Source organism: Felis catus, chromosome B2, assembly GCF_018350175.1.
Source record: "Felis catus isolate Fca126 chromosome B2, F.catus_Fca126_mat1.0, whole genome shotgun sequence".
Taxonomy (NCBI): Eukaryota; Metazoa; Chordata; class Mammalia; order Carnivora; family Felidae; genus Felis; species Felis catus.
In genome coordinates, this window is record NC_058372.1 from 30,455,480 (window position 1) to 30,472,626 (window position 17,147).

General features: G+C 54.0%; 1 protein-coding gene and 1 non-coding gene across 5 annotated transcripts; both read left to right on the plus strand.

Annotated features, from left to right (window-relative positions):
- Positions 1-1,366: 1,366 nt before the first annotated feature.
- Positions 1,367-16,501, plus strand: PRRC2A (proline rich coiled-coil 2A). Of its 4 annotated transcripts, none has more exons than XM_023253749.2 (31): positions 1,367-1,527; positions 3,366-3,540; positions 4,032-4,209; positions 4,562-4,661; positions 4,757-4,829; positions 5,158-5,301; positions 5,462-5,613; positions 5,796-5,875; positions 6,254-6,396; positions 6,697-6,787; positions 6,881-7,097; positions 7,503-7,977; positions 8,355-8,545; positions 8,796-9,093; positions 9,494-9,704; positions 9,896-11,761; positions 12,138-12,403; positions 12,604-12,734; positions 12,963-13,092; positions 13,198-13,283; positions 13,480-13,713; positions 13,853-13,993; positions 14,113-14,181; positions 14,298-14,465; positions 14,656-14,738; positions 14,906-15,116; positions 15,208-15,306; positions 15,439-15,651; positions 15,767-15,861; positions 15,965-16,055; positions 16,167-16,501. In XM_023253749.2, exons 2-31 carry the CDS (start codon positions 3,429-3,431, stop codon positions 16,305-16,307), a joined length of 6,489 nt encoding a protein of 2,162 aa, XP_023109517.2. In that variant the 5' UTR covers positions 1,367-1,527; positions 3,366-3,428; the 3' UTR covers positions 16,308-16,501. The 4 variants fall into 4 exon arrangements, with proteins under 4 accessions (XP_023109517.2, XP_023109518.2, XP_023109519.2 ...); XM_023253750.2 differs by having other exon boundaries at positions 12,141-12,403; XM_023253751.2 differs by lacking the exon at positions 14,113-14,181.
- Positions 3,714-3,844, plus strand: LOC111560699. Its single transcript, XR_002742694.2, has one exon. It is a non-coding gene; the product is annotated as a small nucleolar RNA SNORA38 (small nucleolar RNA).
- Positions 16,502-17,147: the final 646 nt, after the last annotated feature.

The window sequence follows — 17,147 nt, forward strand, 5'->3', positions numbered from 1 at the left end:
GGATAACTCTTCCAAAAAATTTTGCTGTGGTAGGAGACCTGGAAGAGGGGATAAGAGAATCATTTTGAATGTTTAAGAACTGAACTCATCTCAACTATTGTAATGAAGCTCAGGATAAAATTCTTACCTGGTTCTTGCTAATTTTTCTGCTCTAATTTTCCATACTAGAGAGGCAGTCTCTTAATTTAGTCACATCAGCTGAGGCACAGATCCCTAAAACCATGCCTCTGCTCATCAGTTCACTGGGCCTGAGCTGTGCACCCTTTCCTCAAACTTGGCTAAATCCTAACTAGTTCTTCACATTTTTTAGTTAAGAGTCAAGTTTTTCTAGAAGCATTTCTGAACCTCCCCAGGCAGGATCTGATTGTATTCCTCTACTTCCAGAATGTATTGTGGATGTCTCCGGCGGCTTCATAACAGTTGTCGAAGGATTTACTGAACGGTTAGTAGGTCTGATTGGAGCACAGTAATAGAAGACAAAGGAGGAAACTAGTACCGCATTTCGTAGAATAAAACCCATTGTGAAGAGAATACAAACTGCCAATAGTATCAGATATATAAATACATTCATGAAAATTGTTATAAAATTAAATGTCTTAGTCATTGGTTGCTGATATGCTAATGAAGAGGTTATTCCTACCCTATCTTTGTTCAAATGATTTGCATGTATTATGCAAATAAACAGAACTATCGAAAGAATGCCTACAGTGCACGGTGCCGACGATACACTCCCCTGGACCTCAGGATTGGCCTGTCTATCCACTTCATTTGCATGACGTGATTTAATAACTAGAAGGCCCCACCCCTCTGGAGCTTTCGCCCCTGACAAATGGACGCGTGTGTCGGGGACTCTTCCCTATTATCTAGGCTCCGCCCCCCGGCAGCTAATCCTTTCTGTCCCCTGCGTTCGCTCGGTCTCCTCCACTGAAAGCACTATCAGCCTTGCATCGTTTCCTTCATCTTCGCATCCCTACGTCTCACCGCTCCCATCTTTCCACGAACGCACGACGCACGCTCCGCCTCTCCTCCCTCCCCCCCACCCGCCCCTATTCGTCGTCCAAATTCTGCGCCCCAACCGCCCGGCCGACAGACGCTGCATTCCCGCCCCCTCTACGCGTCTTAACGGCCGACGCCGGGGGCGCGTCTCTTTAGCCAACCGGCGTCCTAGCGCCTGTAAGTCCCTCCTCTTTATGCAAATAACCTGTGCCTGCTCCGCACGCCCTGCTTTTTTTTTTTTTTAAATAGGGACAGCCCTCGAAGTAAAGAAGGATAGGGTGGGAAGTGCCCCGCCCTTTATGCAAATCAAGGGGCGTGTCGTGCGCTGAGGGAGGCGGGAGGTGGGGGGGGTGCTCCCGGGGGCGGCGGTTGCCCGGATGGGCCGTTAGTCGGAGCCCAGCCGCGGAGTGAGCGAGGGAGACGGGAGGAGCCGAACCCGGCGCCATCCGCCGCCATCCGCCCCCGCCCCACCGCCATCCCACCTCGGGGAGCCCCTAGGCCCCGGTCCCGGACCCCCGCGCACCCGGCCAGGTGAGTCTGGGGAGCCGAGTGCTAACGCCCTTTTCCGGCGCGGGAGCGGTGGTGGCGGCGGCGGCGGCGGCAGTGGCGGGCCGGGGGGAGGAGAAGCTGCCATTAGCCGCCGCCATTTTGTCCTCCTGCTGCTGGGGCTTGCCTGCCCCTCCCCCTCCGATACCCCCAGTTTGGTACCCGCACCTCCAACCCCTCACACAGAGTGTATGCCCTGCCCCTAATCACCCAATGTCCTGGTTTCTTGGAGTGACCCCTTTCTTGGGCCGGTAACTCCACACCATCCGTTGCGCTCTTGGCCTCTTCACCCCAATCTGTGGGTCCCCTTCGCTACCGCCACTCTGGGGTGGGCCGCGCCCGACGATCCTCGGAGTGTCTCCTTTCCTCCATATTGGACCCCCTCCACCATCAACCAGTGCTTGGGTTCCCCATTCTTGACCCCCCTGTTCGCGTCGAGTCACTCCCACCCTGGAACCCGGTTTTTATCCTGCATCCTTGATTTTTACCCTCAGTCTTCCTCTGCTTTTTAGTTTTTCCTGTGTCTTTTCCCCTCTGTGACTCAACCCCCGTTTTCTTCTTGGGTGTCTTGACGTTGCCCTTTTACTTTGTTCTGTCTTTACCGTTTCTGCTTGAGTGTATTATTTTCCACCTGCTTTCGTGTTGATCCTTCTTTATTAGTGTTATTCCACTATTCTTCTGTGTCCTTTTCTTTCATATATTTATTTTCAAACATTCGGAGTCTTTAAACACCTACAGAGCAACCCCCATTCCCTCATCTTACCTGTCTTAAAGTTCTCCCTGATTTTCATCCTGATTTTACCCACTTTTTGCCCTGTGTTTGCCTGGATTTCCCACCACCTTCCATCTCTTTCCTGTACGCCATTCTTTCCTATAAATGAATGCCTGGTCACTCAGGAACTGACTGATGATGCAGAGTTTGGCCTGCTTAGGGAGGAAGGGATATTGGGGAAAGAAATGACTGCTGATGGATATTCTTACTGAGGGTAGGAAAATGAAGTTGGTTCTTTCTGGTTTTGGCCCTATGATTATGGAGTGTGCTTGAGGTAGCTCCATACTGTTTTTCTCACATCTACGTAGGGTTAGTCAGAGCCCAGCAGTGTTCATTTCATCTTGACACAAGATTTTTTTCCAGGAGCTGGGATAGGGGCAAGTGCAGGAAATGATGGGGTGAATGTTCCAAATACTTGGGGTTCTGTAGCTTGGGAGTATGTAGAGCCCCAGTTGTTCCATAAGGAATTACCTGGCACCAGCCCTCAGTCTGGCTGAGCAAGCTCGTAAAATTGTTAAACTCCCAGCATACCTTCATGCAAACCTCCCCAGATGGGAGTGAGGCCTCTGGGAAAGGAACCTGGGGCGCAGTTAGGGAGTTGGTGGTCTAATAAGTGGGGGATCTGAAGTTCTGTTACTTGCAGAATGGAGCTTTATGCCTTTTTCTGCTTTTGTCTAAGGCTGGGACTTGTCATGTTTTATTGTACATCTCTGGAATGATTTCTGTGGGGGGAGAAGAGATTATGAAGAGAGATAATGAAGTAGCTGCTACCCTTTATAGCCTGGCACAAAAGGAAGAGTGTGTTTACTACTAGGAGGATACTAAATTTTTTATCTGGATTTGCTTGGCAAGAGGTGTCTGGGGGAAAGAGGCACCATGGCATTTGGGCTCTGTGGGAGTTTAAGGGACTGGGGACTTTGAATAGGCTGGAGGCAAAGACACCAGAGGGCCACATATCTGGGTCCCTAATGAGAACAAAAAGGACCATCTAGGTTTCTTTTGGAGTTAGTAAAGGGAGCAGAGACTGAAGCACTTGGTGTCTGGCCCACAGGCTCCGGCACGTTTTGGGGGAGGTGCCTGCAGGACCCAACGTACTCAATGAGCTTCCAGCGCAATGTCCGATCGCTCGGGGCCGACTGCCAAGGGGAAGGATGGAAAGAAGTATTCCTCGCTCAACCTGTTTGATACGTATAAGGGCAAGTCCTTAGAGATCCAGAAACCCGCTGGTGAGGGTCCTGCGAAGATGTTCCTAATTCCTAGAGGCTGGGCATACATTTTAAAGCTCTTTGAAGGGAAATGGTTATAGTGCAAATATCAAAAGACTAGAGAAACACTAGAGACTTCCGAGTTTTATTTTAGGTCCCATAGGGGACGTTGGTCTTTGGATGAACACCATTTACCCTCCTACAAAGGCGTGTCTGTAGTTCCCTGTCTTTGGACACGTAAGAATCGGAGGAAGAGAAACGTGGATTTGGAGAAGTCTGGGGCCAGCTTGCTTCCTGCAGGCTCAAGATCAACCGTCCAACAGAGAAGCATCAAGTGTAATGCATCTTAGTTTTTCCAGTGGAATTTCAGGGATTGCTGAAGGCAAAGAAAGGAGTGGTTTCTAAAAGGAGTTTGGCTATAAGACATTAAGGGCATATAAATGGGACTTAGGAGAGAAAGCTGTCAGATCACCCATGTGGGATGTTTTTTCACCCTCTCATCTTTTCTCCAGTTGCCCCTCGCCATGGCCTGCAGAGTCTCGGGAAAGTTGCCATTGCCCGGCGTATGCCACCCCCAGCCAACCTTCCAAGCCTGAAAGCCGAGAACAAAGGCAATGACCCCAACGTCTCACTAGTGCCGAAAGACGGAACAGGATGGGCAAGCAAACAGGAGCAGTCCGACCCCAAGAGGTAGACAGAGGCCTGGGGGATCTAGAGTGATGAGTATTTTAACTTTGAACTTCAGAATGAGTTGGGGCTTGGTCTAGCCCAACCACATAAGATCCAGAGACAGGGAAGCCCCTTTCTTGGCTATTCTAGGACTCCTGTTAGAGGACTAAGGAATGACACTTTCAGCTTTCTGTCAGGTAGCAGGAAGGCATCAACAGACAGCCTACACAGGGTAACTAGGTTATAGTATTTTGTCGTAAATACTTGTGAACGGTAACAAATGGGCCTGGGTTCACTTATCCTCCATGAATCGGAGAAGTAGGGGAGGGCATCGCAGATTCTGGATAACTTTCCTGTCCTACCATCCCTTTAGTTCCGATGCCTCAACCGCTCAGCCGCCGGAATCGCAGCCACTGCCGGCTTCACAGACGCCTGCCTCCAACCAACAGAAACGACCCCCAGCAGCCCCCGAGGTATGTGAAGAACTGGATGTTACTGAAGGGCTGGAGGCAAGAATGGTTTGTAACTCCACCACCCACCATCACGATTTATTTTTCTGCTTCCCCAGAACGCTCCTTCGGTTCCAAGCGGGGTAAAGTCCTGGGCACAAGCCAGCGTCACCCATGGAGCACATGGAGATGGTGAGTGCAGGGCTGCTTGGGGAGCTTGCTCAGTGCTCTTGTGGTAGGTAGGAGCCCTGCACTATACCTTCAGCAAAGTGTTCTCAGTCCTCTGGTTAAATTTTGGGCCCCGTATTCAGTTTCATGGGCAAATTCATGTGTCTTACTGGAGGGTGAAGTGGTGTTCCAGAGCTGACCTTGTTTCTTGGGGAATGAGTATGCAGTACGTAGGGGGTGAATTTTAAGACAGGAACTTGATGATCTGGTGCCTATCAGAGCCTTCCACTTTCATGGTACGTTGTTTCATGGTAAATATGCTTCTGTCTTCTGTGCACCCCAACCCCAACAGGTGGAAGGGCATCAAGCCTACTGTCACGATTCTCTCGCGAGGAATTTCCGACCCTGCAGGCGGCTGGCGACCAGGACAAGGCTGCCAAGGAAAGGGAGTCTGCCGAACAGTCGTCTGGGCCCGGACCAAGCCTCCGCCCCCAAAGTGAGTGGTTGCCATTTGTGAGTTGAGTGGGTGGTGAGTGGTTGGTTATTTTTTGCCCAGAGCAACACCTTATTCTATCTCAGAGCCAAGTGTTGGCTTATTCACCTTTTTCTTCATCATTTTAAAGCTATGTTCCTTCTTTGCTTTTTCCAAAATAAAGATTCTACAACTTGGAGGGACGGAGGTGGGCGTGGCCCTGATGAGCTGGAGGGCCCAGACTCCAAACTTCATCACAGCCATGATCCCCGGGGGGCGCTACAGCCTTCAGGCCCACCCCAGTTCCCTCCATACCGCGGAATGATGCCGCCCTTTGTGAGTTTGCACATCTAGTTTTTGAGTGGTTGTGCTTGAAGCTTGAGATTTAGCAATTAGCACTTAGTTTTTGGAGGGGGCAGAGAGAAAGCAGGGGCCTATGACAGAGGGGAGGACAATAGGTTTAGGGAGCTGGTTGGCTCTTTGTCCCTCTAAGCAGCTGCTGTTGGGACGTTTTGCAGATGTATCCCCCGTATCTCCCGTTCCCTCCGCCCTATGGACCCCAGGGGCCTTACCGATATCCTACTCCTGATGGGCCCAGGTGAGTAACCCAGCTCTGGGTTTGTGATTGGGGACGGGAAGCCTACTAGGAAGGGAGGTGATCTTCAAGGCCCAGAGTCTTCTATGTGTATTTTTTTGGTTTTGTTTTCTTTTGTTTTTGACATTTATTTGTTTTGAGAGAGGGAGCAAGCGGGCAAGGGGCTGAGAGAGAGGGAGACAGAATCCAAGCAGGCTCCACACTGTCAGCGCAGAGCCTAATGTGGGGCTCAAACTCACAAGAACTGACAAACCGTGAGGTCATGAGCTGAGTGAAATCAAGAGTTGGACACTTAACCGGCTGAGCCACCCAGGCACCTCTTGTATGTGGTTCTGTAACATGCTTTTACACTCTCTCTCCCGTTTGTCTTTTCATATGCAGCCGTTTCCCTCGTGTGGCGGGCCCTCGGGGCTCAGGGCCGCCGATGCGCCTTGTAGAACCTGTGGGTCGGCCTTCGATTCTTAAAGAGGATAATCTCAAAGAGTTTGACCAGTTGGACCAGGAGAATGATGATGGTTGGGCAGGTTAGTGGATATGAAGGATGAAGTGTTTTGGTCTCAAAAGGCAAAATCCCCTGAATAAATAGGGGGTTGTGTTGGGAGAAAAGGAGACACCAAAGGGTAGGGCAGACACAGGGGGGAAAGCCAAGTCCTGGTAAAGAACTGGGAGGTGTGGGAATGCCAAGACTCCCAGTGGCATTCACTTCACTCAGAGGGGGGTTGGCGTTTCCAGTAGTGCATCCTGTTACGTAGTTCTAGACCCCTTTGAAAGTTACCTGAGATTGGAGAGAACACTTGGGTTATTGCTTTTCACTTTTCCCTCAGGGGCCCATGAAGAGGTTGACTACACTGAAAAGCTCAAGTTCAGTGATGAGGAAGATGGGCGAGACTCTGATGAGGAGGGAGCTGAGGGCCAGTGAGTTCAGAGGCTCAGTTTTTCTCGAAGTAATAAACTCTTAAGTGAGCTGTTTTACAGCTGATTTTAATTCCACTGTTGGTCTGCTCACAGCAAGGAGTCCCAATCAGCTGCTGGTGAGGAACGGCCCCCTGAAGCAGATGGCAAAAAGGGCAACTCCCCCGGCAGCGAACCGCCCCCTCCCAAGACGGCCTGGGCAGAGACCTCTCGGCCTCCAGAGACAGAGCCGGGGCCTCCTGCCCCAAAGCCTCCCCCACCCCCACCTCACCGGGGCCCCGCCGGGAACTGGGGCCCCCCTGGGGACTACCCAGTGAGTGTCTACAATGAGGGGTCAAGAAGGGTCAGTTGTGGGAGATGAGTGTTGGCTGAGAAGTTGAAGCAGTAGTAAGAGAGGAAACTGGAGGGAGGGCCAAGAATGGGCTACAGGACGTGTAGAGAGGTAGAGTATCTCTGCAAAGGTCTGGAACATCTTTGGTGTTAAGGGAGTCTGGGTTATAAAAGGAAATTGGGATGCTAATGAGGAAGAACAAGGAGACCTGGGTGTCTCTGAAAGGAGAGAAGAAACAAGATTAGGATGAGTTTGCCCCTACCCAGAGAGGCCACCAACCCAAGGCCGGTGCCTGCACCCGCAGCTAGAGACAGTTAATCAGTCTGTGCAAAGATCAAAAACCTGACGACTGACACGTCTGGCCTTGCCGGATCTGCCCATTGACAGGATCGGGGGGGGCCTCCCTGCAAGCCCCCAGCACCCGAAGACGAGGATGAGGCCTGGCGGCAGCGGCGAAAACAATCTTCATCAGAGATCTCCTTGGCTGTGGAGCGGGCCCGGCGACGCCGAGAAGAGGAAGAGCGCCGCATGCAGGAGGAACGCCGGGCAGCCTGTGCCGAAAAGCTCAAGCGACTTGATGAGAAGTTTGGGGCGCCCGACAAGCGGCTCAAAGCAGAGCCTGCTGTCCCACCTTCTGCCCCTCCTGCCCCGGCTCCACCACCTGCAGTCCCCAAAGAACTCTCTGCGCCTCCAGTTCCTCCACCAGCACCAGCCCCAACACCAGAAAAAGAACCAGAAGAGCCGGCCCAGGCCCCTCCTGCCCAGTCCACCCCCACTACAGGTGTGGCTCCAGCTCCCACCCTGGTGAGTGGTGGTGGCAGTACCAGTAGCACCAGCAGTGGCAGCTTCGAAGCCAGCCCAGGTATGGAGATGGGGCTAGGGTACTACCAGGTGTCCCAGCTCTTCAGTGTTTGGGCTGAGGGTACAGGTGGTATGGGTGGAAGGAAATGAAGTTGGTTTATTGGACTGTGGCAGATGAAAAAAGCTCTTTGCTCGTGTGGATATTTGAATTCCTGGATACGTAGTGACCTAAAACCACTTCGTATAAGCTCAGTCTGGAGCAAGGGGTAGAAGGCGTCTGTCATTTTGGTGGTTTCATGGGAATTTAATGCCACCGTCATTGTTCTTAAAAGTAAGTGCTTATCTTGAGAGAGGGAGGTGAGAGCTGAGGTGATGGGTATTCGTGGCATACCTGTTGGTGTACTGGGCCACTGATGATTATCTTTTTTATCAACGCAGTGGAACCCCAGCTGTCCTCAAAAGAGGGTTCTGAACAACCAGAAGAGGTTCCTTCTCCTGCCACAACCCCTGCCCCGAAGGTGGAACCCAAGGGTGATGGGGTTGGTCCCAGCCGACAGCCCCCCAGCCAGGGCTTGGGCTACCCCAAATATCAGAAGTCATTGCCACCTCGTTTCCAGCGGCAGCAGCAGGTGAGATCAAGTTATTTCCCCCATTAAGAGCTGTTTCTGTCCCTGGCTTCGATGTTTATCCTGTTTGTAAGTTGCCTTCCGGGTCCCTCTACTACCTCTTGTCTCTCTTGTGTCTCTTTGGTTTCCATGTCGTCCAAGTGTTGATTGCATCTGTGTATTAACTTTGCCTTATTGTGTGTTTCTCTTTTTCTGTTGAGGGTGGTGTGGGGGTTTTGAGGTCTCTCTCGTCCCCTCTTCTGTCCTTGCCCAGGAGCAGCTTTTGAAGCAACAGCAACAGCAGCAGTGGCAGCAGCATCAACAGGGTTCTGCCCCACCCGCTCCGGTACCACCATCACCGCCCCAGCCTGTGACCATGGGGGCTGTGCCAGCTCCACAGGCTCCGCCCCCACCCCCCAAGGCCCTGTACCCAGGTGCTCTGGGCCGGCCCCCACCCATGCCCCCAATGAACTTTGATCCCCGGTGGATGATGATTCCTCCTTATGTGGACCCCCGGCTCCTCCAGGGCCGGCCCCCTCTGGACTTCTACCCTCCTGGTGTGCATCCCACTGGTAAGGGCCCTTGCATGGGAGTGGGTAGGGGACACTTCAGTCCCAGGAAGTGGGTATCGGCATCTTGCTGTGGGAATAAAGGGTCACCGGTGAAGGAGGTTGGGGCAGGTATGTGGTTGTATTGCTGAGGTGGCTCTTTGTTTCAGGACCATCTTTGGGAAAGAAACGGTGGTCTTTCATTGGCCAGGATTTACTTGGGGGGATTCATTGATTTAGTCTGGGGAGACTGAGTGGATAGGGTAACTCTTTCAGGAGTGTGCATCAGGCCCAGACTTGACAGGTATAAGAGAGGAGTTGACATTGATGTGACTGACAGAAGCAGATTGGGGAGATGCTTTTTGAGCTGCAGGGCCTGTCATGCAAGAGAGGGTTAGCTTTCTCATCCCTCTTGTTTTCTTAGGCTTAGTTCCCCGGGAGCGCTCAGACAGTGGGGGTTCAAGCTCAGAGCCGTTCGAGCGCCATGCACCTCCCCTGTTGCGGGATCGGGGCACCCCACCAGTGGATCCAAAGTTGGCCTGGGTAGGAGATGTCTTCACCACCACGCCCACTGACCCCCGCCCGCTCACCTCCCCGCTGCGCCAGGCGGCTGATGAGGATGACAAGGGGATGAGGTGAGTCTGTAGTGAAGTGAGTGCATTGCCACTGAAAGGGTCTGGGCTAGGAGAAAAGGTTCTTTGGATTATTGGTGCAGTGACAGGAGTAAGTGTGAGAGGAGCGTCTGGGTGGTAATAAAGTGTACTCTTTCTCCACCTAGTTGCAGTTTTTTTCATTCTAATTTCCAGTTTTTTTGTTGCCCTTTTAGGAGTGAGACCCCTCCAGTACCTCCCCCACCACCCTATTTGGCCAGTTATCCAGGCTTTCCTGAGAATGGAGCCACTGGGCCCCCGATTCCTCGCTTCCCTCTGGATGAACCAGCTCCTGCAGGGCCCCGTCCACTCCCTTGGCCCCCAGGCAATGATGAAGCCACCAAAATACAAGCTCCCCCGCCGAAGAAGGAAACCCCCAAGGAGGAGACTCCACAACTGACGGGGCCAGAAGCCAACCGAAAGCCTACCCGAGGAGTTGGAGGCCAAGGCCCCCCTCCACCTCGCAGAGAGAGCCGCACTGAGACCCGCTGGGGTCCTCGCCCAGGCAGTAGTCGTCGTGGGATCCCTCCAGAGGAACCAGGGGCCCCTCCCCGCCGTGCTGGGCCTATAAAGAAACCCCTGCCACCTACGAAAGCTGAAGAGCTCCCTCCCAAACCCCTGGAACAGTGTGATGAAAGCCCCAAGGTTCCAAAGCCAGACATCCTCAAGACGGCAAAGGGGAAGATAGGGGTCCCCAAGGAGACCCCACCCAGTGGGAATCTTTCCCCTGCCCCAAGGCTTCGGAGGGATTACTCCTATGAAAGAGTGGGTCCTACCTCTTGCCGGGGCCGGGGCCGAGGCGAGTATTTTGCCAGAGGGAGGGGTTTTCGGGGCACCTATGGGGGCCGGGGGCGGGGAGCCCGAAGCCGAGAGTTCCGCAGTTACCGAGAGTTCCGAGGAGATGACGGGCGTGGAGGTAGTGCAGGTGGACCCAGCCATCCCCCTGCTCCCAGAGGCCGCACTGCCAGCGAGACGCGAAGTGAGGGTTCGGAGTATGAAGAAATCCCCAAACGGCGCCGGCAGCGGGGCTCAGAAACGGGTAGTGAGACCCATGAGAGCGATCTGGCCCCCTCAGACAAGGAGGCTCCTCCACCCAAGGAAGGAGTGCTCACCCAGGTTCCTCTTGCTCCTCCACCATCGGGAGCCCCTCCTTCACCAGCCCCAGCCCGATTTTCCACCGCCCGTGGTGGGCGCGTCTTCACTCCCAGGGGAGTGCCGTCACGCCGGGGTCGAGGAGGTGGGCGGCCCCCTCCGCCCATTTGTCCAGGCTGGAGCCCTCCGACCAAGTCCCTGGCCCCCAAGAAGCCTCCGACAGCTCCTTTGCCACCGAGTAAGGAGCCTTTGAAAGAGAAGCTGATCACAGGGCCTCTGTCCCCCATAGCCCGGGGAGGCAGCAGTGGAGGCAGCAACGTGGGCATGGGTGTGGAAGATGGGGAGCGGCCCCGACGGAGGAGGCACGGGAGGGCTCAGCAGCAGGACAAACCGCCTCGGTTCAGGAGGCTGAAACAGGAACGGGAGAATGCGGCCAGAGGGACTGAGGGCAAGCCCTCTTCCCTAGCCCTTCCAGCCCCTGCCTCTGGAGTGGAGGAGACACTCACGACAGTTTCCATGCCCCCACCCCCTCGCCGGGCAGCTGCCAAGTCTCCCGATCTGTCAAACCAGAACTCTGATCAAGCCAACGAGGAATGGGAGACTGCATCAGAGAGCAGTGACTTTGCCAGTGAGCGCAGGGGGGACAAAGAGGCTCCCCCGCCAGCATTGCTGGCCCCCAAAGCTGTGGGAACTCCCGGGGGCAGTGGAGGCGGAACCGGACCAGGCATTTCAACCATGTCCCGTGGAGATTTAAGCCAGAGAGCCAAGGATTTGAGCAAGAGGAGCTTCTCAAGTCAGCGGCCTGGCATGGAAAGGCAGAACCGGCGCCCAGGCCCTGGCAGCAAGGCTGGCAGCGGTGGCAGCAGCAGTGGAGGAGGTGGGGGACCTGGAGGGAGGACTGGCCCAGGGCGAGGAGACAAGAGGAGCTGGCCCTCTCCCAAGAACCGAAGGTGGGTAGGGACAGGCTATTAAGTTTATTCTAAGGTTAGACTGAGGGGGAAGGGAGAGAATCTGAAGGAAAGGGAAGTTGGGCACCATGGACTTTGAGATCTAAGGGCACACGGGCTGCTGGGTGCTGGAACACCCACAGGTAGGGAAAATAGTCGGAAAGCAGTTGATTGAGTCTGGAGCGTGTGTGTATTGTATGCATATTCTCTGTTCTTTGCTCTCTATTCTGTAGACCCATGCCATACACCTAGAATTTGTTAGATGTGCTTAGAAACACCTGGATTTTAACAGGGAGGTGGGAGAGGTTGAAAGACTTGACTGGTAGGGAAAGAGTTAACAATTCCATGAATATTAGAGTTGATGCTCTGTTCTCTTCAGCAGACCTGAGGAGCGTCCCCCAGGGCTTCCTCTGCCTCCCCCGCCTCCCAGCAGCTCGGCTGTCTTCCGCCTGGACCAGGTTATCCACAGCAACCCTGCTGGCATCCAACAGGCTCTGGCCCAACTCAGCAGCCGCCAAGGGAGTGCAGCTGCACCAGGGGGGCACCCAAGGCCCAAGCCTGGGCCTCCCCAAACCCCCCAGGGCCCCTCCCCTCGGCCCCCAACTCGATATGACCCTCAGAGGGCCAACAACAGCGTCGGTTCGGGTAAGCTGGAGGGGCTAAGGGTGGGAATGTCTCCATCCCCAGAAAAGGTCAGGTGCTAAAGGGGGCAGAGTCTGCCCTGGGGACCTTGATGATGGGTGTCTGCACTGACCAAAGGTGGAAGGCTTGGGAGGGGCTAACAGGAAAAACTAGGATCAGATGTAGACCAAGGCAGATGCTGACGGATTTCCCCTTTTCCCCAGACCCCCACTTCGAGGAGCCAGGGCTGATGGTGAGGGGGGTGGGCGGAACTCCCCGGGACTCTGCCGGGGTTAATCCCTTCCCCCCGAAACGGCGGGAGCGGCCTCCCAGAAAACCGGAGCTGCTGCAGGAGGTGAGGGATGGAGCTTGAGATTGTGTTTCACTGCTCTTACTCCTGAAGGTTCTCACTTATGTTTTCTCCACTTTCTCCTGTTCTGTCATTGCGTCCTTACCCCCAGATTCTCCGTTATTAGTCACTTCTTGTCTCCCTTTTTGTCCCACACCTCATTCTGGCCCAGCCACTTCCACTCCCCAGTTCCCACCTCACTTATGTTTTGTTTCTGGCCTTTCTCACCTTTAGGAATCTTTGCCGCAGTCTCATAGTTCTGGATTTTTGGGCCCCAAGCCTGAGGGCCCAGGCCCTCAGGGAGAGTGCAGAGAGGCAGGGACAGAGGCCCTGACTCCTCACATCTGGAACCGTTTACATACTGGTGAGTACAAGTGAGCAGTGGTTGAAAAGGGCGATGTCAAAGAGCCAAGAGGGCAAGGTGGCCTCTGGACTGCCTCTCATCTCTGCTGTCTGGTGTTCTACCCAGCCGCTAGCCGGAAGAGTTACCGGCCTGGCTCCATGGAGCCCTGGATGGAACCCTTGAGCCCTTTTGAGGATGTTGCTGGAACAGAGGTAAGTGACGATGGGAAGGGAGTGTCTGAGCTGGGATTCTCTTGAGTACTGGTAGTGCTTCTCCACCTGGTCTGGGTTGTCCAGGGCTATTTGCTCACATAATTTCTCCCTTTTCTTCGGTTTGTATTTTGTAAACATTAGGTACTGACTGCTGACTTGACTTATTTTGATTTAACTTTTTTTCCACTCCTCTCAGATGAGTCAGTCTGACAGTGGGGTGGACCTGAGTGGGGATTCTCAGGTGTCATCAGGTCCCTGCAGCCAGCGAAGTTCCCCTGATGGAGGACTCAAGGGGGCAGCAGAGGGGCCTCCCAAGCGGCCTGGAGACCCCTCACCCCTGAATGCTGTTCCTGGTGAGGGTTCACCTGGCTCTGAATCCTCTGAACCTCCTAGGAGACGGCCACCTGCTCCCCTTGATGGGGACAGAAAGGTAAAAGACCAAAAACAAGAGGAATGTTTCTGGGCCTCCGACTTTGGCCCTACATTTGTCGTCTCCTCTGTGCTTCTGTGTTTTGGGGATTCTTTCATTTGGGAGATGTGACTTGACTTCCTTTACTTCCCCAATGTAGGAGCTGCCCCGGGAGCAGCCTTTGCCCCCTGGCCCCATTGGCACAGAACGGTTGCAGCGTTCGGACCGAGGCCCAGAGCCCGGCTCCCTCCGGCCGTCCCATCGATCTGGGCCCCCGGTCCAGTTTGGCACCAGTGACCAGGTCTGCATGGGCAGGATCTGAGTACCTTGGGTTGGGTGAAGAGGGGAAAATCTGGAGGTGGGATGTGGAGGATACAGGTCTTGAGTCATGGGACAATCTCCCTTGCATCACTACCACAGGACTCGGACTTGCGCCTAGTGGTAGGAGACAGTTTAAAAGCAGAGAAGGAGTTAGCATCAGTCACTGAGGTGAGTGGGAGAATGAGTTTGGTGGAAAGGCCTTCGGTTTTTGGAAAAAATGTCTGGGTGTGACCTGGAATCCAGGAAGCCCAAACATTGCTTCTGACAAGGCTTTTTCCTCATAGGCCATCCCTGTATCCCGAGATTGGGAGTTACTCCCCAGTGCTTCTGCCTCAGCTGAGCCACAATCCAAGAACCTGGGTCCTGGGCACTGTGGCCCAGAGCCCAGTTCCTCAGGCCAGCGTTTGTACCCTGAGGTCTTCTATGGCAGCCCTGGGCCTCCCAATTCTCAGGTAGGTCCTATTTCCTGTCCCATGACCCCGTTCTGCCTGCTGCCCCTTAGTGTCTGTCTTTCTGATTTGTGTAGTTGTAAAATGCCATTTTGTTATTTCATTTTTCTCCTTGGCTTTTACTGTAGTAGGTGGGGTGGGAGATCTTTTCTTGACCAGAAAAATGAGCTATTCCAGCCTTGCTCTCCCTCAGGTCTCGGGGGGAGCCATAGACTCTCAGTTACATCCCAACAATGGAGGCTTCCGCCCTGGGACACCCTCACTTCACCCTTACAGGTGAGACTCAATGACTGTTGATCTCAGAAGGACACGCAACTGTGTCTCAGTGGGAGGGAAGGGGAAGACCTGTTTCTGGGGTATGAAACACTAGTAGACTTAACTTGGAACAAACGATTCTGGTTTCCTGACTCCTTCTCCCCACCTGACTTTTTCCCTCCCTCCAGATCACAGCCCCTGTACCTCCCCCCGGGCCCAGCGCCCCCCTCGGCACTGCTTTCTGGGGTAGCTGTCAAGGGCCAGTTTTTGGATTTCTCCGCACTGCAAGCAACAGAGCTGGGGAAGCTGCCAGCTGGGGGAATCCTCTACCCTCCACCTTCCTTCCTCTACTCTCCAGCTTTCTGCCCCAGCCCTTTGCCCGACCCACCCTTGCTTCAGGTGAGAGGTGGGCAGGTGCTGGGCTTCGGGAGTTAGGGGTGGGGGAGAATGCTTTTGGGAGTTGACATTTCTCCCTGTTGTCTCCCAACAGGTGCGCCAGGATCTGCCATCCCCCTCAGATTTTTATTCTACTCCTCTGCAACCTGGTGGCCAAAGTGGGTTCCTCCCCTCAGGGGCCCCTGCCCAACAGGTACCTTTTGTTACTTGTCCCTCATTGTTTCTCTACCCAATTTCTAGCTTTTTTGTCTGACTCTGTTTCTGGTTTTATGACCTTCCTTCCTGCCCTTAATACCCTCCCCTCGACATTATTTCTTAACTACAGATGCTTCTACCCATGGTGGACTCACAGCTGCCTGTGGTGAACTTTGGCTCCCTGCCACCAGCGCCACCTCCTGCCCCACCGCCCCTTTCTCTGTTACCTGTGGGCCCTGCTCTGCAGCCCCCCAGCCTGGCTGTGCGGCCCCCACCTGCTCCTGCTACTCGGGTGCTGCCTTCACCTGCCAGACCCTTCCCCCCTAGCTTGGGGCGAGCCGAGGTAAGGTATAGGAACTGAAGTGCGAGGGAACTCCTAAGAGCTAGGGGTAGGGATTCAGAATCTCCAGGTGAATTGGGTTGGGAGGCAGGAGGCTCATGAATTTTTTTTCCTTCAGCTGCACCCAGTGGAACTAAAGCCCTTCCAGGATTATCGGAAATTGAGCAGCAACCTTGGGGGACCTGGGTCGTCACGTACTCCCCCAGCTGGAAGGCAAGAGGAGGGAGCGGGGATGCAGACTGCTCACCCTTAAGGGCTTTCTTACTAAGGGGCCAGGGAACAGGGGTCAGCTTGCCTTAAAAACTTTTTCCTTTAGGTCATTCTCTGGCCTCAATTCCCGTCTCAAGGCCCCACCATCTACCTATAGCGGAGTCTTCCGCACCCAGCGCATCGACCTCTACCAGCAGGTGAAGGGGAGACCCCTGTGGCCCCAAGTCTGAATCCAAGAGTTACCATCTGAGTTCCTGTCTTTTCCATCCCTGACTTCCCAGTATGACCTCTACGTACCTATATCCTAGGCCTCCCCACCGGATGCCCTGCGCTGGATGCCGAAGCCTTGGGAGCGGACAGGGCCACCTTCTCGAGAGGGGCCTTCCCGACGGGCAGAGGAGCCTGGGTCTCGAGGGGACAAGGATCCTGGGTTGCCCCCACCCCGCTGAGGGAGTTCCCCTTGCCCCCCACCCCCCGGGGCTTGTATATAGATTATAAATATATAAGGGGGAAAGGGGTGGGTGGGGAGGGGTTGTGGGGCTGGGGCCTCACTTCCCCTCCACCCCCCTCCCCTGGTCCCCTATCCCTGGGGCCGTTTGTTAAAAAAGAGTAATAAAAGGATTAAAAAATTTTTCTGAAATGATTTTGGGGATGGGTTGGTTGTTTGCAATCTTTTTGTACCATAGTACAGTCCCCAGTGAAGTGGTTTTACAGAATTTACTTACCCCAGTGATCTGTTGTAACGAGCTATCTCAAAATTTGACCATTTTATTGTATATTGAAGTCTTAGGGACTGGGAATTAGGGCTGGCTTCCACTGGGCAATCGGTTTCTTGTGCCAGTGAGTGAGGTCTGTTGGTTACCAGTCTGCAGCTGACGGTTGGGCTGGTCACATAGGGCTACCCTCAGGTGTCTGGGGCTTTGGTGGCACACCTGGAAGGTAGAATCCCACTGGACTGTCACTAGGGACATCAGGCCAATTATGTCCTTGAGCTAGTGCTCAAAGAGGTCCTGGTGGCTGGTGTAAAGTGTAGGACCTGGCCTTAGCAGGGCTCTTCTGCCACATCCAGTTGGTCCAGCACGGAGCTAACAAACAGGGAGGGGACCACAACTGCATCTCAAAGGGAGTAGCAAAGGATTGGCATCCTTGTGTCATTTTGGTCCTGGCTACAAACTTGAGAGGACATGCCTTTAAAGTTGTCATGGACTCCGTTCAAGCATGAACAGTAGGCTCCTTGGACCAGGTAGAGGAGTTCCACCATTGTCAAACTTGGCTAGGCCTGCTAAGAG

Bases quoted from the DNA above. Each gene is read 5' to 3' on its own strand.
- PRRC2A (XM_023253749.2), top strand. From the start codon at position 3,429: ATGTCCGATCGCTCGGGGCCGACTGCCAAGGGGAAGGATGGAAAGAAG. The intron at 5,302-5,461 runs GTGAGTGGTTGC...TCCAAAATAAAG, and splicing joins ACCAAGCCTCCGCCCCCAAA to ATTCTACAACTTGGAGGGAC. The intron at 15,117-15,207 runs GTGAGAGGTGGG...GTCTCCCAACAG, and splicing joins CCGACCCACCCTTGCTTCAG to GTGCGCCAGGATCTGCCATC.